The 22,794-nt window shown below is 37.2% G+C and overlaps 1 protein-coding gene across 5 annotated transcripts; it reads left to right on the top strand.

Annotated features, from left to right (window-relative positions):
- The first annotated feature begins 1,293 nt into the window (after positions 1-1,293).
- Positions 1,294-22,641, top strand: ppfibp1a (PPFIA binding protein 1a). Of its 5 annotated transcripts, none has more exons than XM_046872772.1 (25): positions 1,294-1,595; positions 6,999-7,071; positions 8,350-8,555; positions 10,160-10,249; positions 10,353-10,466; positions 11,505-11,606; positions 12,371-12,463; positions 12,885-13,002; positions 14,059-14,120; positions 14,550-14,634; positions 14,770-14,897; positions 15,133-15,218; positions 15,446-15,491; positions 15,891-16,062; positions 18,062-18,191; positions 18,356-18,481; positions 19,693-19,843; positions 19,943-20,054; positions 20,138-20,226; positions 20,468-20,590; positions 20,667-20,792; positions 20,870-21,058; positions 21,449-21,589; positions 21,733-21,798; positions 22,060-22,641. In XM_046872772.1, exons 2-25 carry the CDS (start codon positions 7,008-7,010, stop codon positions 22,138-22,140), a joined length of 2,700 nt encoding a protein of 899 aa, XP_046728728.1. In that variant the 5' UTR covers positions 1,294-1,595; positions 6,999-7,007; the 3' UTR covers positions 22,141-22,641. The 5 variants fall into 5 exon arrangements, with proteins under 5 accessions (XP_046728728.1, XP_046728726.1, XP_046728727.1 ...); XM_046872770.1 differs by having other exon boundaries at positions 1,298-1,595; positions 11,505-11,615; XM_046872771.1 differs by having other exon boundaries at positions 1,299-1,595; positions 11,505-11,615; positions 18,065-18,191.
- The last annotated feature ends 153 nt before the right edge of the window (positions 22,642-22,794 follow it).

A 22,794-nucleotide genomic window follows, 5' to 3' on the forward strand; every position in this document is an offset into this window, starting at 1 on the left:
AGAAACCTTGAGAGGAACCAGACTCAAGAGGGAACCCATCCTCATCTGGGTTGCACCGAATGTCCATTTGAAGCAGATATACAATGTTGCAGGGTACAGTGATGATGATCAGAAGCGAAATGTATCCTGAGTCAGTGTAGCAGACTGTTGACATTAACTACAGTCCAATTCATTCTCAAAGCGCCGTTCTTAGAAATAGGGAATGGAGGATGACAAGCAAAAGGAGAAGATGATAATGGTGATGACGGAGGGAAATCTGAGCAGAGTGAGAACAAGGAAAAGGAGGGGAAAAGCTAGCAGGAGAATAGGGACAGGAAATGAGGAACAGTTGATGGCAGCGGAAGAAGAGGTGGGGTGGGGAGGACACGAAGATTAAAAAGCAGCAGGAATAAAAGGAGGAGGTAAAGAAGAAGAAGAAGAAGAGAAGGAGGAGGGGAAGGGGTTCTATGGTCAATTGGAGAGAAAAAGAGAATGGGAATGTTAAGAAGAAATAAAAAGATGTGATAGATGAGGAGGGGAAGAAAATGTATTTGTTTAAATATTATTATTTTTTTTTTTTACTTTTAGTCAGAAACCAACGAATATACCACAAAGTTGTTCTTACTGGTCTTGAATGCAAAACAGTAATTATGTTTTTCTGCCATCTAGCGTACAAATGTGGAAGCACACAAATATCTGCCAAATAAGGGAGCAAAAGCTCATTATTTTTGCTGTCTACATCCATAACACATGTATGTGATTGTTAAAAATCCCATTGCAAAAATCATGGCAATAAATTAATAATACTTATATAAAAAAAACTAATATGAATATGGAGATAACATTCATATGGAGTATTTGTTTACCTGGAATGTCTTCTTCATCAAGGGCAAAACAATTAATTAGTTTTATTTCTTGTTTACAATTAAACTTAATAATTCAGTGGTTATTTCAGTGATCAAATTCAACCGTATATTTTAAGTCTACAAATGTAATAGGAGAACAAATTTAGTTCAACAAATCTGATTAATAAAGCAATCTTTATCGGGTGTTAGTGACAGTCTGCAGAGGGAGAGGGAGAGAATGAACCAGATACTAAACAGCACACCTGATGCCTATTTGGATTTATTTTCTGGCGACGTGTAATTCTTTATATGACCACAAGGGGTAGACATTGCGTTTTACTTAAAAATATTGTATCAAAAATAAATCATGTAGTCTCAAGATGATGTGCTGAGTTGCCTGCTAAATCTATGGACAAAAAGTAGACAAATGTATATATAATCATATATACATACACAAAAAAACATGACAAAAAGCGGTAAAAGTATAACGGACTCAAACAAAGCTGGTGTTAAATATGCGCATGCGCAGTTGGCAATTAAAACTTTAGAAACTTTCCCGAGTTGCTGCGGCGCATGCGCAGGAAGCCGGTCAGAAGTTTGGAGGACGCGCGTAGTCAGGAGCAGGCTGCTTTATTAAGTGCCCACAAAAAAGAAATAAATGAGTATGAACGACCTGAGCTGGAGGAAAGCTGACGAGACAAACGGATAAACATTGGAGAATATTTATATATAACGTAAAGTGATTCTTGGGTTCCAAGTCAAGAGGAAAAGGTGGGTCATTTCCTATGATTGAAGTTGGGAAGAATAAATGAACTTTTTGTTTCCTCCTGTTTGTATCATTTAATCAGCCATCAGTCATTTTAATTTTCCATTTTGGTCTATTTTGTGTTAAGTTTACGATGCTTTTGTAAAATGGGTTTTTTGTGCATGCAATCACAGGTTACATTACATCCTATTGGTACTTGCATTAGATATACTCTGTAAATGTAACACGCGCGCGCGGTTACATAGTTTAGTGCGTTAAGTGGAAACAGCTGTGGCGGTCCAGTGATTATATTCAGCTCCTTTAAAGCGAACGGTTTGTTTTCTGCACAACTTTTATTTCCAGGAGACATGGTTTTGGAGTAAAAGCAATACTTTGCATGCAGCTCGTGTCTAACGGTGCTAGATGATCTGTACCTGGTGGTGCGCTCGTGCTTTTAGGGGTGAAATCACTGAAACCCAGCAGGGAAGAAAAGTCTTGAGCTGCCTGACTGCTGCTTCCTTCTTACAATTGTTTCTAAAAAATGCTTACAGTTTTCTGTAAGCACACAACACCGTACAGAGATACAAGTCAAGTCAAGTTTATTTCTATAGCACTTTTCACAATAGACATTTATCCCTGATGAGCAGCCATGGAGACTGTGGCAAGGAAAACTCCCTTAGATGATATGAGGAAGAAACCTAGAGAGGAACCAGACTCAAAACCCATCCTCATTTGGGTGACATCAAGAGTGTGATTATAGTCTTTAAACCAATACAGAACACTGAAGAGTGAGAACTAACATGTGCACTGGAATGTAAGATTATGAGTAATGTCCTTCCTACAGTCTATTAGAGTAATTTGTGGTTAAAAAATTAGGAGTTACTGAGCAACTCATAAGCTCAACATTTGCGATTATCACAGATCCAACACCAGCTTCTCCATGCCAGAGCCTTTAACACTCAAGGAGGTCCAGTGTCAAAACTCCACACATGTAGTGGGATCCAATAGTCACTGGTACGTCTCTAGATGGTTCGGGATGTTTGCGGGGTCGACATCTACTTATTTAAAAGTCCACAATCTTCATGAGGTGGGACGTGACTGGGGCTGGAGCAACCTCAGGATGCCTCGGGATGGGGAGAGAAAGAGAAGCAGTGGAGAGGAATTAGCGTAGCTGCTCTTCATGATATTAGCAGCACAAGTTGATAATGTGCATGTGATCAGATGTACTGGAGCACAAGGTTATGATGTGAAGTGTGTTTAGTGTGGTGTAGTGTATGTGCATCGTTGCTGCCCTTTACCCAGTTTATTTCATACAATAAAATAGCATCTTGTCTAATCTCATGAGTTTTGAGGTTGTTTTTTAATTTAAGTCAGTTCTGTTTTATAACATTTATAACAACAAGTTATAACTTTTGCATAAGATAGAAACAGCATTACAGTTTGGGATGAAATAACATGACTAACAGGGAAAAGATTTTAGATTTTTTTTTGTAATCTCGCATAAACCAGGAGTTTTTTGGAATTAATCGGCTGTTTGAAATGCACAACCTGGTGGATTGATCAAATTGGGTCGCAAAAACCTTTGTACAAAAGTACGCACGTTCTTGACGGACGAAAACGTATTGGGTTGCTCGAAAATCTTCAACAATTAACGGTTTTCAGTTCAGTGTTCTTAGAATTCATGATGTCGTTAGCAGGAAAATAAAGCTTGGCTGTAAGGAACAGCTGCACACTGACACTAAAATAAATATTGTTTATCTGTTTTTGGTGGCTGAGGTGCATGATAAAATTATGAACCAGGAATAGCAGCGAGGGTATTAAGTTTGCGTGTTTACGACACTAGCAGATTGAACCGCAAAAAGACTGTAGTGCAGGCCACATCTCCTGGAGCCGAACCGAAGGTTGCTGTAATATGATTTAGAGTCCAGAGGGAGAGGAAGGGAGTACAATTCAATCTACATATTTCAAGAGTCACAAAAGTGAGAGGAACCACTGGAGTATGAAACCTGAGTGTAATATATTATAGGTTATATCAAATATTTAAAGAAGGGATCCAAGTGTACTCTTCAGCCTCAGCACAGATGGATCATGGATCTGAAAGGTAGTGAGTAGTTGCTAAGAAAGGGCATGATTTTATCTTTTTTTTTTAATATATATATTTATCTTCATAACATTTTTCTGAGCACCATATTCCCACCATACTATGGCTCAAGTACTCAAGATGCCCGCTCTGCTCTCATTTCATTCCAATTCTTTGTGGGGTTTTTTTTATTATTATCATTCTCCATGCATGTCAACAGTTTTGATATTGCTAGCCCAACAGCATGTGCCACTTTGCCTGCTGTTAATGGCTTCCTTTTCCTGGCACTTTTTGGTTTCTGTGAATATTTTGGATGCCTCCAACGTACCATTTAATTTCATGTTTTTTTTTCCTCTGCATCCTACATTTATGCTAACAGCTTTTAACCATGCTGCACTGCTGTGGCCCATATGGAGTGGATTAGATTATATGCTTAATACACACCTACGTTAATTACACAAAGCTTTTAAGCACCACCTAAAACCAGTTTTAGACTTTTAGAAAACAGAATTGTTACTCAGGCATCGCTGATGTGCAAATAGGCTCGGCTTTTGAAAGACTGCCGTAAACTTTACAACGGCTTAATATGAATTGACCTGTAATATCTATTAGATTGTAGACTAATGGAACACTATTTGATATTGTTTGTTACATGATTCCACATAAAAGGCAGAAATCGTCCTTTAGCCCACTTATCTGATCATTAACAGAAAGACTGTTTTGTATACACCTTTAGGCTAACTCGTATATTTTCTGTATAAATATTTAGGGCAGCAGTGACTAAAAGAATGTGTATTCCTGACCTTCCCAAACCTACTCTGAACTACTATTTAAATTGAAACCATTTTTTATTTATTTACATTATCCATGTTGGGTAGTGAAACAGAAACAGATCGCTATGTATTGCATTGCTTTAGTGTGGCAGTAGTGCATGTTTGTTGTACGCAAGATTAATGGTGCACTATTTGGGGAATAATGTATTAAACTGTTAAGGGCGTTTGGAAAACCATTCAATCATGCACTAAATGGTCAATTTGGAACAGAGTGGGACACTGTGTTAGTTGTTAATGCACACCGCAGCACAGCCATAATAGGAAATGCAGATACACAGACAAAGATCAAATACGTCATTAGGCCAGGCTCATCCTGTCTGACCTCAGCTTCTGTTTGGGATCCTCATATTTCTTCCCAGGAACTTCCTTTGTTCTTATGTTTTGTTCTGTGTGTGTGATGCTCGGTAGCATTCCTGCTTACTCACTGTTTCACTCACGAGAAATAAAGACTTTTATTTTCTTGATTTATATTTTAATCGATACCTGCATTTCTTTGCGATATCTGTAGTGTCTGTCTTTATAGTGTATCTAAATAAGAAATTGTTTAGGCATTATCAATAATAGACTTTTGTCTGTAATTTACAACAGGTCTTCTTACACTTTTAAAGAAAACATTTGGGAATGCTGGGATTATTATTATTTTTTTGCACAGTGAGTGAACCCTCTTGCACTATGGTTGGGTGTAAGGTCAATCTGGAAAAGAGCCACTCCCATCAGGATAGATGTTATTTATTATTTATTTTTTTGTAAGGAGTAAAGGTTAGGTGTTCGTTCTGAACAGCACTCGATTGATTTACAATGACACAAAGCTCCAAACCATGACCGTATAATACCCCAAAAGCATAACCAATAATTTGTCGCTTTTTATTATTCCAAGTAAAAAACATTAAATATAATGAATTTATACAGTCAGTCAGAAACATCAGTCAGTTTATGGTCTGTCTGTGTGTCTCTCTCTCTCTCTCTCTCTCGCTCTCTCTATACATACATACATACATACATACATACATATATATATAAAATACACACACACTATACAGGAGGCTCAAGTGTTAGCTATTTCTGTGCTTCGTGCCACATATGTAACACATCTGCAGTTTTGTTAAACCTCTAGCTCAGCATGTACATGTTGATGTCTGTGACACAGAGCAGCGTGGGGAAATGGAGAGAGAGTGGATTGTTTTGGGTTTTTTTTGTTTTTAAGCTGCCCTCCTTCTGACCCATTAACACATCTGGCCAATGTCAAACTATGTAAATAAACCAGAAGCAGATCTACCTTTGTACTCTTTTGGGACCACAGGCTCTGAGCCAAGTGAGGCAGTCAGAATCCCATAGCGAGGAAATGGGATATTCTATTATTGTAGTTGTATAGAGTTTAAAACTGCGTCGCTGCTAGGGTTGTGCGCTATGTATGTTTATATGAAGTGGGGGGCCTACATGCGCAGTGTGTGATTTGTAAGGTATGTGAGCAAGAGCACATCTGGAGGAGTTTTCCAGGAATCCCAAAGGGAAGGGGGGAGGTCTCAGTATTAGAAGAGAAGGTCGTAAGAGTGTCAGAGAAAATGGTGCATGGTACAGAGCTTAATCAGACCCCTAATCAGTGAGAGACTCCAGTTTTAGCTTCTCTGAACTGGGAAGGATCCCTGTGTTCTCTTTACCTCTTGGAAAGGTGCTTGTAATTTGTGCCTTAATAATGTCAAAGTTATTACTGGAAAGTATTGTTGCAAGCCAGAGATCACTCAGCATCTGAGATGACTCGTTTTCAATTAAATAATTTTTCCATTGCACACTTTCTTGGAGAGCTGGAAGGCTCATTTAGAAAGTCCTCAAGCATAAGTGTCTTTCTTAGTTACACTTTAAACTTGTTTGATTCTTAAGGAAAAAGCCTTTCAGAGAAGTATGCAAGTCCCTTGGTCCTTTTTAATTCAAGCTGACATTATCAAAACAGCCTGAAGCTATTCTATTTGAAAACCGTCTTTGTTTTTCCCCCACGACCACAAAGTTGAAAGGTATCCACAAGTGTACTGTTCTGGCAACCGACCGGAAAACTGAAAAAGTTGACAACACCTGAAGTAAATAGCAGAGGGAAAGCCACAGTGCTTGTGAGAGAAACCTTCACCCAAAACCCTATGTCTGGATATTGAATACAACTTTATCTGTTCTGTAGCTTATTCTTGTGCCTTCAGCTTCATTTACCCTGAAATAACACGTTACATTAAAACTGTGTTGAAGGAAACAGACAAATGAGATGATGGCCAAAAACGTCGCTCCTTGCACATTTTGCATATGCATAATTTACTAATTTTGCACCATTTGATTGATGTGATTTAAAAATTTAAAAAACATCCTGGTTTCAGTATGAAGTTAAGAGAAGCCGATATGTACTCTTTATTCATTTGCACAAATCAAGATGAGTAAAAGTTATTTAAAAGAACCCTATATATTTTTGCAAAAGCTCTTCCACCATTGTGTTTCAAATTTGGTCATTTCTGATGGCTTTTGCATTCACTGTGCAGGTTTTCAGGATGATGTCAGACGCCAGTGAGATGTTGGCAGCAGCTTTGGAGCAGATGGATGGAATCATTGCAGGTATGCTACTGTAGAGATTCAGCAGTTAGCTGGGGAAATAAAACCATGTACAGTGTTGTGTTTAATTAACCCACCCCATACCCCCTGCTTGAACCACATCTACTGTAACAATTTGGAACTGAACTGGAGTTGATTGGATTAGAGGTCATGAGACTATGCAACATAGCCCTTATATTGAATTTGTATTTTAACAGTATTCAACCACCTTAATATAAAACCTACAAATGAGTTACTATAACTAATCACTTAATAGAATAAAATTGACCTGTTCTTAAAAGTCCAGAGTTTGATTAGATAACATGCCTAAACAAACCGCACCATGGAGAACAAACAAATCTAGGACAAAGTTCTGTGAAATTAGCCAGGGATTGGTTTGATAAAAGAAAAATTCCCAACTTTAAACATTCCATGGAGCACTAATAAATCTGTTATTAAAAACTGGTAAGGAATATGGCACATCAATGACTCTTGACATTCATCCACCAATATACAATAACTGTGTAAAGAGGAGATTAGTCTGTAAATCAACTAAGCATGACTATTTTTATTAATGTTTTAACATTACACCATCTTCAGAGGTTGAATACTTATGCAGTGCACTGTAGATGCATGCAGCAAGTAACCTTCGTATTTGCTCCATTGTTATGCACCATTTTGAGTTAATGATCCCTCAGTTATGTATTACCGTATGACATCCCACTCAGTGTGGAAAATCCGAGAGCAAATAAGCCCTCTGCATCATGGTCTTGCAAATGACTTATCTCCGAAACAACTGAAGCGGTGCAGTCATGATTTTAGTGGTCTGGCACTAAAACCTACTGTCCAGGCTTTAATGGCTGACTGTGGGACTTGATGTAGATTTTTCCACTGGCTAAGCACTGAGGAAATATGTTACTTTATATTCTTTCTGGCTGCACAATACTGTCCATCTCTGGGAACATCGGCAAGGCTGCAGGAAGAATTAAGATATTAGCTGTTAAAATTAGAGCTGTGCTGTGCGTTTGCTCTCCACTGGCTCCTGTAATTGCAGTCTTGATGTGCCAAAGTGTAAATCATTTAGCCTAATGGACCATAATGACCATAACTGTGTTTACAGTTTCGTTTGATTGATTTTACCTGGTCAGAATTTGGTTTAAAATATATACTTTATCCTAATGCACAAATAACTTTGTTATGATTTTCATGAAAATGAGTTTATATGATGGAAAGTTTGACTCGAAAACTATTTGCCGTTGTTATTTGAACGTTTCTTTTGATGTGCTTAATTTCGCCCCATAGGCTCCAAGGCCATAAACTTCTCCAATGGTCTGTTCGACTGCCAGTCTCCCAGCTCGCCCTTGCTAGGCAGCCTGCGTGCAGTCCACCTACTAGAGGATCTGCGGGGGGCACTGGAGCTGATGGATGCAGATGAACGAGAGAACCTGCGTAGCCATGTGCCCGATAACACTGCAGAGAGCTTGGTGGAGTGGCTGCAAGCCAGACTGGTAAATAGGACATGGATTGTTTTGTCATAGGATTCTAGGATAGGCTTTGCAGGATATGGAAAAGTAGTTTAATAAAAGTTCACATATCACTTGAACAATTTAGGACTGTATTTATTTATGTACAAATACAGCATGCATACTGTTTCTGGATTCCATTTTTAAGCAGATGCCAAAATAGACATCACTGTGAGGCCTTGTGTCAGCCTTCTCAGATTTAGATGTTATTTTGGCCAAATTTCAAAGCAACACTGCCTGTATGAAAAATACAACTGTAATTATTTATGTAAGCCGACACAACCGCATAGCTACGGGGTTATATTTAGGGTTATATTATATTTAAGTCTAGGTTAAAAAAAGAAAAAGCCAGTAAGTTAATCAGAAAATTCGGTAAAGTACTAAGTAGCACCAGCAGTTAGTTAAATGCTGTGGCCTACATATGTTACTCAGATGTGGACACGTACACGTTTGCTGTTATTTGCTTGCAGTTAAAGGTTGCACCTGCATAATCTGCAGCTTGGAGCATTCACTTGTATATTTTGCATTATAACAATTAATCTGTGATCACTTCATACAGCTACATCACTATTTTGTATCATTTACAAACTCCATTTTGACAAAGAAAAATCTGAACTAAACATCGAAATGAGTTCACCCAGAAGATTATTTTCCTATTGTTTTAAACGTACTGAAGTATTATAAATGCAGACTGCTGTAATTGTATTTGTGCGCCTCTTTATTAGGGACTTAACTTTGGGGTCACAATGGATCTGGAGCCTCCTCCTTACTAAAATATCAGACAGCACTATGCACATACATGCATACATTTACAATTCTAGGTGGATTAGTATAGTCAAAGCACCATTGAAAGGTGGAACAAATCGGGGTACTCAAGAGGTAACCAACACAGAGAGACTGTGTGCTATATATTTCTGCTTGAGCTTGTATTAAATTACTCGCCTTTAAATGCTTTGAACTGCACAAACTAATGAGGGCATAGTTAAAAAATCTTTTATCCATTTTTAACTCTGATGTTTGGGAAGAATTTCTAATATTGTATGCATCACTGTGGTATAATGCACTCCATGGACTTGTGGAATCTCTTGTATTTGTCTAGTGTTTTAGCACTAGAATCCGAAATACTTTATTGCTGTCTGACCTGCATGTAACCTGCTTGTTGTTAATACTAATACTGATGCAGGTTAACTATTTAAATGCCCTTGGATACTGTCTGACTATAGCATTGCTGCTGTTTCTTCCAAATAAGTTCAATTACTTCTCATAGTGCTGTATGAAAATCTTGAAAGAGACTATATATACAAAAATGTGGGTTTTTGTTTGTTTTTTTGTTTTACCTTTACATGGCAACTGCATTATATCTTATAATATTTTTAGTGTGCTTGTTTCTTTTAAAACTCTACTTATTAAGAAAGCAGGTGAAATATGTGAAAGATCTTATTGGCAAAAAATTGGCAGGAATATGTACCGTATAGCTTTCATCCTGCATAGAACATATCGCATTTCCAAGTTTCTGCTCATCAGAATCACCTTGTTTTGTATCCCTGCTTTTTAATGTAACTGTGTGGAAAAAATTCTTGTGTTTGCAGACTAACGGTCATGGATTTGCAGCAAAGGATTTGGCATATCAGGAGCGACTGTCTCGGCTAGAGAATGACAAGGAATGTCTGGTGCTGCAGGTATGCAAGATACAGAAATATGTTTTCAGTTCCTTTATAAACGTCTAATGGGTTTTGTTGATTCTTGTTCTGTGGTTGTTTCGTTACATTTTCTTTTCCTCAGGTGAGTGTTCTGACAGACCAGGTGGAGGTGCAGGGAGAAAAGATCAGGGACCTAGAGATGTGCCTTGAGGAACACCAGATGAAACTTAATGCCACAGAAGAATTACTACAGCAGGTGTGTTGAGTGTACATGATCATTACACAGCAAAAATATTCTAAGTATTAAATGTGGACAAGATTTAAAAGATAATTATAGTGTATTTTCTTTTAAAGGAAAATCAACTTTAGGGTGATGAAAGGGAAATCAACACTTTGCATTGATTATTTACCTTACTAAATGTTGTGTTGTGCTTTATTCCTTGCTTAAATTGTTTAACTGCATAGCTTCATATCTTCATTTAGACATTATTTAGAGAGCCAGTATCAGTCACCTGAACTAGGATTATTTCAGAACGAAATCTATAGACCAGACATGCCCAAACTAGGGCCCACAGGCAAAACGTTGACTCATGGTGACCTTTGATTTGGCATTTACCATGTCATATATATGGGATGGTGGTGGGGGAAGTGGGAATACTATTTAACACAGATCTTCACTTCTAATTTAGCTTTTTTTTTATAGCTGCAAAAACTTTAGCAGTACCTCCCTCTGATGCAATTAAACAAGTGTAAACTGACCTGACTTTATCAGAAAGTTAGCTGCAGCCCAGTTTGGAAAAACCTTTGAAAATTAAGGATCTAGGATAAAGATCGTGTCTCTTACTAGCGATAACGGATATTACAAGCATGTTGCTGTATTGCTTATAGGTTGAATAACTGTATTAGACATTGAACTTTTTTTTCCTACAGGTGTTTATTGTACTATAAGTATCTAAGTGTAGTGTTTTCTATTGATTAATTTCTTTCTAAATATAAGACTTTAATTTTAATATAATACAGTTTGTTATACTGCATCATTACAATCAGCCCACAGTCCCAAAGTTTTTTGCCCTTGGAAACATTTTGCTTAACAGGAACCCATTCTCTTAATTTCTATTGTATGCCTTTATTCTCAAAAAGTGTACTGCTAAGTGTATTGAATGGTATGTTTTTCATAACAGCTTTGATTTATGTGTACATCAATGGATTGATATGAAAATGAATAATTGAACTCATTTTAAACAGGAGTTTTCACACTTGAACAACTGTTCCATTAATCTAACATGGTTTTTAGGAGTTGCTGAGCAGGAGCACGTTAGAGACCCAGAAACTGGAGCTGTTGACTGAGATCTCCAGTCTGAAACTAAAGCTTACAACTGCAGATCATGAGAGCAAGGAAAGTGAGGTAACAGAGGTGCAGCCACTGCATCATCTAAAAATTATATTTAAATGTCTTCTGCTGGGTTTACACAATGCACATTTTCAATCTTGTGCCGTTAGCTGTTGCCTGTTCTTTTAAGACACAGGTTTAGGTTTCTTAGTGTAATTTACTGATGAATAATGTCGTAATTTTACTAATAATGTCGTTGAAGTAGTAATTTAACACACGCCCAAGCATTAACTTAAATATATAGTCTTTAATAATTCATTAACAGCAGAACATGCTCACTTTTCAACATACCATTAAGATTTAATAAACTTAGATTAGGCCATTATGCTGCTTTTTCTATAAAGCCATGTGTAACCACTTAAAACCTTAACTCTGTCCGGCTATTGAGCTCTCAAGCCATTTCCTGCCATAAAGCTCAGACTGAGACTATGCTACTGCTATTCACTGTCTAAGACAAACAGGATTTGAGCTCAAAATTGTAGATTTAATATATTGTAAACTCAGACAGGACTGGAGAGAATGGAGGTCTAAATACCAGACAAAGGAAATATGGGTCTTGTTTAAGGCGTGTTTGTATGAATTTTTAACAGCAGCTTTATATCTTTTATATATTTTTTATATCAGAATGTGGTGTAATGAAAGGTGAAATGCCCTTTTCCCTCTCTAGCAGCATCCGTTTTCTTCCCACAACTCTGCTTATGTGCATTCTTAACTTTTTACTATTCTGATAAGCCTCTCTCTCTCCCGCTCTCTCTCTCTCCCCCCCCCAGGCCTTTTATCAGGAGCTGAGTGAAATGCGCTTCAGAGCTGCTACTGCAGAGAAAGAGAGAATGCAGCAGGAAGGAAGCCTAAAATCAACCAGAGTATGAACTTTATATAATTATTTTATTACACATAAATTATTCAAAAACAGTGAGACTAGTACTCATCGTTGCAATCTCCTTTTGTCCCACTCTCATTTTTAACCTGTAATTGCAGTAATCTGTCTTTCTGGTTGATCAGACTATACATATACACACTTGTACATGGTTGTTTTATATAGGACACATACTTTTGTTCATTATAATCAATAGGTTGTATTGGGTTAAAGGTGAAGCACATACATATAAGAGAAATACACTCATGTATTCTTATTATAGTTTTTTTTTTATATCTATTCTTGGGGTTCAACATTTTAACAGTCAGCATAAAATCTATCCAAAAAGCCCATGTACATTACTGGTAATAATTTATTTGTGTTGGTTACAGTTTACACATTGTGAACATGTGGTTCTTATTTGTCAGGAAGAACTGGTGGCACTGCAGAAGCAGCTAGAGGAGCAAGAGCAGGATCTGAGGAAATTGAAAAAACTAGCTGGAGCTGAGGCCGTAACCTCCGATGGAAGCCAGAGCAATGTGAAAGGTCTGTGTTGCAATTTCTTTTGGTCGACCAAAATAGTCTTTCCTGAGGGAATTCCCTCCTCAGTATGTATGCTCTTACTACTTTGGGTAATTAAGGGTTTTTATTTTCCCCATGGGTAGGAAGGCATGATCAGATTTCTATATAGTAGAAAAGACAATTTCCCCCCTGTATGAGTACTAAATTAAATTATTAATATCTAATGCCATTTTGGTCTATTTAACAATTTGCTAAATCAGTCATTTGACTTTGTGTTGATCATAGTAAACAAAATGAGCAGGTGTTGATAATTCAGTGGCTTGCCAAGTTGTACAACAGAAACATGATTTGTTCCGTCATCACGAGTTCCCAATTGTGAATCCTGGTAATGTCACAGTCATCCAGGGGCCAAGCGAGCCAGTCACAGTAGACCGTGTTGAGCATATGTAAGCTCTTGTATGTGGATTAGTATGGATAGCATTTTCTGTTTCATCAGTGTCTCAGAGAAGTGGTAGTCAAGATATTCGACTTCTGATCGGAAGATCGAGTTCAAATCCCACCACCGCTAAGATGCCCCTGCTAGACCCTTGAGCAAGTCCCTTAAAAGCAAACTGCTCAATTGTATAAAATCGCTCTGGATAAGGGTGTCTACCAAAAGTTTAAAGGCATCCAGTAGCATTTGTCTCTGAAAGAAATTTCCAAGTTCCTTTTTAGAAAGCTGTCAACCATCCAGACATCCCTTGAAAAACACTTTCTAGAATGCATATAGGTCGGTTCATGTCCTACGTGTTTAGACAAGAGTTCTACAGCTGGAGAAATTGTTGCACCACAGATGACACCACCTGCATTCTTAAATAATCTAGCAAACTTGTTTGTTCCACTACCAACAGCGCTTCTGTACAATTAGGGATATATATGCGGTTTGTATAGCACTGGAAACAACTTGGTAGTTTCTGAAGTGACTGCTATATTAATATTAGGGATCTCAATTATAATGAATCACACTTCAACTTAATTCCTTCAGCATGAAGTCAGATATTTGTTTAGTGTTAATATCTGATGCATCGTGTTTTATTCCAGATCTGGAAGTGCAAAAAATGAAGCAGACTGTTGAGTCTTTAATGGCATGTAACAATGAAAAGGTAAATAAAATACACACACACACGTGGGAACTTAGTTGTATTTGTATGGTGATGGTAAACACTAACCTTAGTGCCTAGTACTTTTTGACAATGGTAATTTGTAAGCATTATAGAAATAAACATGAAATTGATTGAATGCTATACAGTACTTCTAATGAAGGGTGGGCAATATGGGAATGTATCCCAATTAACAAGTTTTTATCTGACCTTTTAGGCAACAAAATAATGCGTTATTTATTTTAATTATATTTGTTTTAAAAATAATAAACTAATAGTATTAAAATGTGTAGAATTAGAAAGTTTCTGTATTGAAAATTATCCTTAGGCATAATTTCTTATTAAATCAAATTGTATAATACCTTCCCTTCTTTTTCTCTGCAAAAAAATATATATATACATTCAATATTCATGTGTTGGTATTTTGCCCAGGACCGTAAGATTGAAGAATTGCAGCAGTCCCTGTTAAACTGTGGGAAAATCCAGGACATGGTGATGCTGGTAAAGGAAAGGAAAGGTAAGAGATTAGCCATGTTGAACAGAAGACAGTATGCTTACAAACTTGTAGTCTTGTCCTGGATTTAGGTTTGAATCCATCTTCGTGCATAATTTTCCGTTTCTGTTTTGTAAAATAATAATAAAAAAAAAAAAGATTGCGTGCTTTCAGACAGAGATGATGAAGAGGACACTAGGACAGGACAAAGTGAAAGTTCAGCCAAATTTGCAACCACAACAGTTACTGAGACTCTTTCCCCCACAGGCACGGAGCAGACTGATGAGGTATGGAATATAATATCTCAAAGCCACTAACACACAAACCCAAACACTTCTGTGTACACAGGATGTCCCCCAGGCTTCAACATTCATATCCAGCTCTATTGTCTTTTCTTCTTGGGAATATTCTCTTCACTGCAAACTGCATTGGAAAAAATGATAAGAAAATAATCCACACAATCTTTTTAAGTGTTACTTTACTTTTACATTTTTCTTTCTCCCTGTTTTGGTTATCCCACAGCCTCAGGTGATTCCATGCACTGAGTTTATCTCCGAGTCTGAACACAAATCAGCAGCTGATGCAGATCCATGCCTCCCTACACCCAGGTCTGATCCCTTCCTAAAGCCCCTCATTTGCCTGAATTCTCCTCAAGAGACTTTACTTAGACCAGGCAGTAGATGGAATTTGGATTTACTGTGGATATACTGTGCACAAAATGTTAGAAATTTTAGATTAATGTATGCACAGCTGTAGCTTTTCTAAATCTTACATTTTCAATACTATCTTTTTATTCCGAATTCTGCTTGTGTGTAATGTGTGTTTTTGTTTACAGTTTCTCTGAGAGGCTTGGAGCAGAAAATTTGTCTAGCGGAGATGAGGTTTGTGTGTATTACTCTGTGGACGTGTGTGTGTGTGTGTCTATCTGTGCTTGTCTCTCTGAGTTAGTTTTAATCAGCAGGACTGAGTATTTTTAGATGACAGGAATGTCCATGTTTTGAATGTCAAAGGATTGTCTTTAGCGCCCCCTGTTTGTGTTTAAAAAAAAAAAAAAAAAGGAAAAAACTGATCATGTTTCTTGCCATTCATTTAAGAGCAGTTAAGTTACAGACTTTCTTTCCAGTAGACTGTGTGAAAGATCAACAGCCTGATAAATTCGATAACGCATGGATCTGGGTATAATAAGATCTTGTATGCCATCAGCATCGTTCATGTTAATTAAAACAGAAAGACTAATCATTTTTGAATGATGATACTAATAATAATGTCCTGTCTTTCAGGCTGAGTCTAGTGAAAGTGCAGATAAGATGATGAGCTCTCCCACAGTGTCCCCCTCTCAGCTCAGCCCAGGCGGGAGTGAACGTTTCGGCAGCAAAAAAATACGCTCCTCGTTTGGACGGGGCTTCTTCAAGATTCGGGGTGGAAAGAGAACAACCAGCTCTCCTGATTTAGGTTTGCTCTGATTTTGTAGTTTATAGGTCATAGTTCATTAAATGTGCAGTAATTTTATGGTCCTGGCTTGTGTGAGATGATGAGAAATCTACAGCCCGGAGTGCGGGTGACCACAGGTTAGGTGCAGTACAGTTTATAACGTGTCTGCAGAATGTTGGTCCTAATGTAAAGGCTTATTGCAATCAGTAGCCTGTAGTTTGGACTGGAAGACTAAAAGCATTAATACCGCTCAGGAAATTGGCAGGTAATTAGGAGCATATGATGCTAAACACAAGGACATGAAAAAAGTACACAGTAAAATGTGAGAGGAGTAAAAATATTTTAACATCTGCTGTGGCGACCTCTAATGGGAGAAGCCGAAAGAAAGTTTAGTTTAGGCATAAAGAGAATCATACACAGTGGCGACAACTACAGATGTTTTGTACAGCTGATGTAAATATATCTGGAGGCTGTAGAAATCCTTTAGTGAAAGCGAACTTGGTCCCCTGTATCACATGGTCACTACCTTTTTATATTGTAGATCGAGTAATCACTTTGATTTGCATGTAAAAAAAAAAAAAAAAATCAGTTGGATTGCATGGAAAATCAGCTTTAGATAAAGACATCAAAACAAAAGATAGCATTTTAAAAAAATATGTTTATTAATTTGCTGTCAGTGCACCACAACACTAACTGGTTCTCATGTCATAAGATGTTAAATTATATCAGAGGTGTAAAGAGTACCTGAAAATCATACTTAAAATTATATTATATATACCGTACAGCAGAACAGAACGTACTCCAGTACAAGTTGTTGCCAATTTCAGTATGATTTGAGTAAGTCTTAGAGTATCTGATTTTAACAGGACTGTAGTCTTTTTTTTTTTTTTTTTTTTATACTAAGCCTAGGTTCGAAGATGCACTAATTCTCAACAGGACTCTTGTTAGTGAAAAGCTAAAACAGTTGATTTGAGGTTTTTTTTATATATATATATATATATATATATATATATATATATATATATATATATATATATATATATATATATATATATATATATACAAATCAAATTGTACACAGCAGCTTCTTCAGAGTTCCAGAATGAAACAAAGACCAAACAAGTTGGTCAAAAAAAAAAAGACAAAGTAGTGAAGCACGCTTTCAAAAAGGTATCTCAATTAACACATAAAATTACAGTATCATGTCACAAATAGAAGAACTATTAGAATTCAATTGACAAATAAAAATGAAAAATTATTTTAGATAAAGTAAAAACCAAATATTAAATTTCTTATTTCTTTGATACTCAGTAAAACCAGAAAGTAGCCAAAATTCTTACTTAGTAATCAAGTACATTTTACTTGAATACTTTACACCACTGAATTTATATTTATTAACAGCAGCACTGATGTCAGATATCAGACAACTTTATCAGTGCATTTATTAAACTGTTTGTTTTTATAGTAACTTGCACAAACTTGTATGGCGGACTTGACAAACACATTTTTAGAAATGTGTGAGGACTTTTCTGTGAGGAGTTGGTGAACATATGTGTGTGAAAGGAGTTTCCAGTGATGTAAAGCTGTAATGTTCGATTGTCATAGAAAAGTGCAGTTTCTAGTTAACTTGATTTGTTTATTGGGGGGAGGGGAGATAAGAAGTTGAATGGTTGACTGTTTACAGCTGCTTTTCTTCACACAAGTGAACTTTCATTCTTTCGATGAAGTTAAATATATTTAGAAATGGCCTAAATGACTGTTCTTTAAGAAATAAACTCTAATTATTGGCCAAACAGAATGAATTATGTTATAGGGGATAATAGTGATTTCATATCTCATACCACGCTATCACTAAATATTTTCCTATAGCAACACATCCTCATGTTTTATTCATTCCATACAAGAAATTTATTTTGATTTCCAATCTGCTTTGCATGAGTACTTGCATGAAAATAAAAGAAAAGCAAAAATAGAAAGCTAAACTTTGTAAACCCATGTGCCTTATTGGGGTATGTTCTAGCAGCTGAGACAGAGAGGAAAAGGACTGAGCACTTGGATCTAGCAGGAGCTCCATCTCTCGAGCCAAAAGAGCATGCAGTCTCACCTGAGGGCAAGAAGAAATCTAAGGGATTCCGCAAGTTCTTGGGAATGTGAGTCTTCTTTATTCTCACTGCTTGTTTGTGGCCAGAAGCTTCAGACATTGTGATGTCTTATATGTGTTTATATAAAAGTTCAATTTGCATTTGCAATAAGTATTAACATCTTATTCTTGCAAAAATCACCTAAATACAAGTATTTTAATCCTTTCTTCTAGGATGAGGAGAAGCCAGTCTACCTCGTCTAACCTGGACGATGAGTCTGAGTTCAAGAGGGGCGGTCTTAGAGCCACAGCCGGGCCTAGACTTGGTTGGTCACGTGACTCGCCGCGCAGCAATAACAAGTTAGTTGGTTATATTTTACAAGCATGTATGACTTTCTAAATTGCAATTTATCCAGGATTATTAGGCCCATCTAAAAAAAAATTTGTTTTTGATCAGAATCATGTGTAATTTTAAAGTTTCTACAAACTTTATTTTACAAACTCCTAGATATTAGTTCATGATTATGTGGTGATGCCTTTGAATGCCAGATTAACAATGTTAGAGACACTTGTAGAAGATTTTGAACTGTCTGCTATGCTGATATTTAGTTTTCTTAAAATTGTTGCAATGAATAGAGTGAGCTTCCTTTGGTCATTCAGACTAGAGATTTTCAGCTGTTTAAATTGAGAGACGGACCATGTCTAAAAACACACCAATGTTCCTATTTTGAGAATCTTACAGGTTTATTACGAAGGATTATCAGCAATACCTTGAGTTAAAAGTAACATTTTAGAAAATATTTAAAATAAGTAACTTTTTTTTTTTTTTTTTTTTTTTTTTAACATTTAGTAAATCCCCTTTTTTGCTTCAAGAACAGTGTTCACTCGAGCTGGCATGGAATTTGTATAAAAACTTACGATCTATTTTAGATCGACTGAACACATTGTTTAATAGATTAGGCTTGAGGAAAAAATCTGACCTTTTGTGCAAAACTTGTGACATGTACAATATAACACATTTGCTCACATTTACACAGGGGCAGAGGCTTGACATCCCTTACGATGATGTAACGGTGATGGGAAACAGTGTTGAGACACAGGGCATGACACGAAGCCCTGGCAGCAGAACCTTTCTGATAAAAATCCATTGTTAGTAATGTCTGTGATCAGTAGGCTTTAGTTGAAGAGCAGCATAACAAGATTGTGCAATTGTACAGACTGAGCAAAGCTCGTTTATCGATGTGAAACCTTGTGCGATATTGCCGATTATCATTTTGACATTGGTCACAGTTTGTAAAAGATTTTTATTACTGCTTCAAATGGAACTCTTTTAGTCAGATTAAAGAACTGGTTTTTAAACATCACATTCATTGTGAACAGTGTTTAAGCAATACTTTTGCTGCATACTTCTTAACAAATACTTTTTTTTTCCTAATGATATGAAGTTTAGAGAAATATTTCAGCTCGGGGAAAGGCATGTTATTTGCCAGAGTGTAAAATTGTAAGTGTTTTGGATGGTACCAATAATTTTGAAGTTGTCTACATTATATCTCTTTTGTGTCTGTTTATAGTGAGCTAGAAACCCCATTCGCAAGCTGGAGTACAGAGCAGGTGTGTGAGTGGCTGCAGGAGCAGGATTTGGGCTTGTACATGGGTCAGGCTCAGCAGTGGGTCAGCTCCGGGCAAACACTATTAAACGCTTCACAAAATGACCTTGAAAAGGTAAAGGCAGCAAAAAAAAAAATTCTAATAAATACAAATAAATAGTAGTGGTACTGTAAATAATTAGTGCTTAATGTACATGGCGTGTGTGTGTTGTAGGAGCTGGGCATTAGGCATCCTCTTCACAGAAAGAAGCTGTTGCTGGCGCTTCAGGCGCTGAGCTCAGAGGAGGGTGACTCTAAAAGCAAACTGGACTTTAACTGGGTTAATCGTGAGTCACTGATACAAAGCAACAGTCAATATAATCAATGAAAGCAAAAAGAGTGAATCACTGACTGTTTCTGTCTGGTTAAGGCTGGCTTGATGACATCGGTCTGCCTCAGTACAAAGCCCAGTTTGAAGAGGGCCGTGTGGATGCACGCATGCTTCACTACATGACTGTGGTATGTAGGGTTGAAAACCAAAAGGAAGTGAATAATGGAGTCATACTCGCACAAAAATGGACAGCTGTAAAGTTTCAATTCCTCCTTACGCGAATTACGTCTACATAACACACACATGCTCTTCACACATTGTCCTATGTTTCACTCTCTCATCACTGGGCTTTAACTCTTTATTAATGTATGCTTGATTATTGAATATGACACAAACATGAAAATTTACACTGCGATCAATTTGTGTTAGGATGATTTGCTGGGTCTGAAAGTGGGCAGCGTGCTCCACCATCTCAGTATCAAAAGGGCTATTCAGGTGCTGCGCATCAACAACTACGAGCCCAACTGCCTCCGACGCAGACCATCTGATGAGGTTCTACTCGTTCCTCCACATATACAGCACTTTTCGGTCTTGTATGTGTTTTTTAATACTAAGATTCTGTGCTTAGAATAACATCACGCCAGAAGAGGTGTGCCAGTGGACCAATCACAGAGTGATGGAGTGGCTGCGCTCTGTAGACCTGGCAGAGTACGCGCCGAACCTCAGAGGAAGCGGAGTGCACGGAGGACTGATGGTACGGAAAGAAAATGATTGAGTTAAAATGAGCAAAGCATAGTTCTAGCTTTCAGGTTTTGTGTTCAATCACCTCAGGTTCTGGAGCCTCGGTTCAGTGTTGAGACAATGGCTCTCCTCCTGAACATCCCGCCAAATAAAACGCTCCTGAGGCGTCACCTGGCCACACACTTTCACCTACTGATCGGTGCTGAAGCAGAGAGACTCAAGCAGGAGTGTCTCGAGCACCCTGACTACACGTTGCTCACCGCCACAGCGAAAGTAAAGGTAGAAAAGACATCATTTATATAGTATTTGTCAGAAATTCAGAATTGTGTAACCCCTTTTCAATTTGATAACTTTGATTCTGCAGGTATTGAAAGACCATTTTTACCTAAATTATCCATATCATTTAAAACCGCTAATCAGTTTAAGCTTTAAGATTATTTTTGTTTCATTTCATTAAATATAAAACATTTATACTCAATGTCAATAGTAGTTATTGCCGAACTATTCCTTTAATGGAACTAATGACATAAACTTGTATAAATGTAAAGGTTAAAATATCTTTACTGAGCAATCACACTGAAAGTGGAGCCGTCCTTCAGTGGAAGTAGAGGTGGGCCTGAAGTAATTTATTTATTTATTTATTTATTTATTTATATCTGTCCTGTCTAGCCGAGACGTCTGTCCTTCGGGGGTTTTGGAACATTGAGGCGAAAGCGGCAGGAGGACAGTGAAGAATTTCTTTGCCCTCTGGACGTGCAGAAAGCCCAGAACAATGGAGAACAGTGCATCAGTGAGGACAAACTGGAGCAGGTGCTTCATCTTTTTACCCAAAACTGTTAATACAGTTTACCTAATGGTCTTAAATTTAAATGTGATATAGTTTTAGGATTATATTTGTCTCTGTGCACAAATGCCACTGCCTCGTAATTGTTATAATGTCTCCGTGCTGGTAGATGGAGGACTCGGAAGGCGCAGTAAAACAGATAGGAGCCTTTTCTGACGGGATCAACAACCTCACTGTAAGATTTCCAAATACAGATTTCAATAGCAGGATAGACAGCTGACATTATTGCAAATGTTGAGTGCAAAGGTTTGCATACCAAATATACAAAATTCATGACGAAATCTCCTGTGAAGACTCGGGTAGTCACAGACACACACTCGCCTTGGCAATTCAGAAAGCAATGGAAATGCAAACTTTTGCAATTCAGTGTGCATCAGACATTTAACTTTTCTTTCTAACAAGTTTCTTTCTGATTTGGATTTTGTGTGTTATGTAGAGCATACTGAAAAAGGACGAGCTATTCAGGGAGATGCCATCTCATTCTCCTGATGCCACTTACACTGACTCCAGCACATGATCCTAAAGAATCAGCCTCGGTTCCTTTACTGTGATTTTTTTTTTTTACTACGAAACAGCTCCACGCAGCTCCACCCTTTTTCCCTGTGATGGTATTACGTTTGCGTCTGACAATCCAAAGCAATTGACAAGTGTGAAATGTTTATTTATTCTCCTTTTTTACTGTCTCCAGCATAACGTTTTCAGAGTTCATGAGAAAGCATACCAAAGACTGTAAATGACCAAAAATATTTTTAATCTGGTTTTAGTTGGATTACATCCTTATTCTTATATTGTTTAAATGTATACATTGACTGCTGCATATAATTGCATGCATTAGTTTGTACTAAAATTAGACACTTACTGCCTGGGGGTACATTTGGGTATTGAGATATAATATTCTCATTTAAAAGGATTTAGTCTGCACATCAGTGTTGTTGTTTTTTTTGTTTTTAACCAATAATGTCCATGTGCTGTATGGTTTTATGAATTGAACTAAATAAAATTCTGTGAATCTTCTTAATCTGTTACTTACGCATGATTTATATGTAGCTGATGCATGTTTTTACCCTTCTGTATATTTATTGGTCATTAAAGCACTTTTGTTGTTTTATCCCCAAAAACCTTGCAACATTCTGTAAATTGTAAATGAAAATGTATTAACACATTTCAGTAA

Source organism: Silurus meridionalis, chromosome 18 (assembly GCF_014805685.1).
Source record: "Silurus meridionalis isolate SWU-2019-XX chromosome 18, ASM1480568v1, whole genome shotgun sequence".
NCBI classification, from domain to species: Eukaryota; Metazoa; Chordata; class Actinopteri; order Siluriformes; family Siluridae; genus Silurus; species Silurus meridionalis.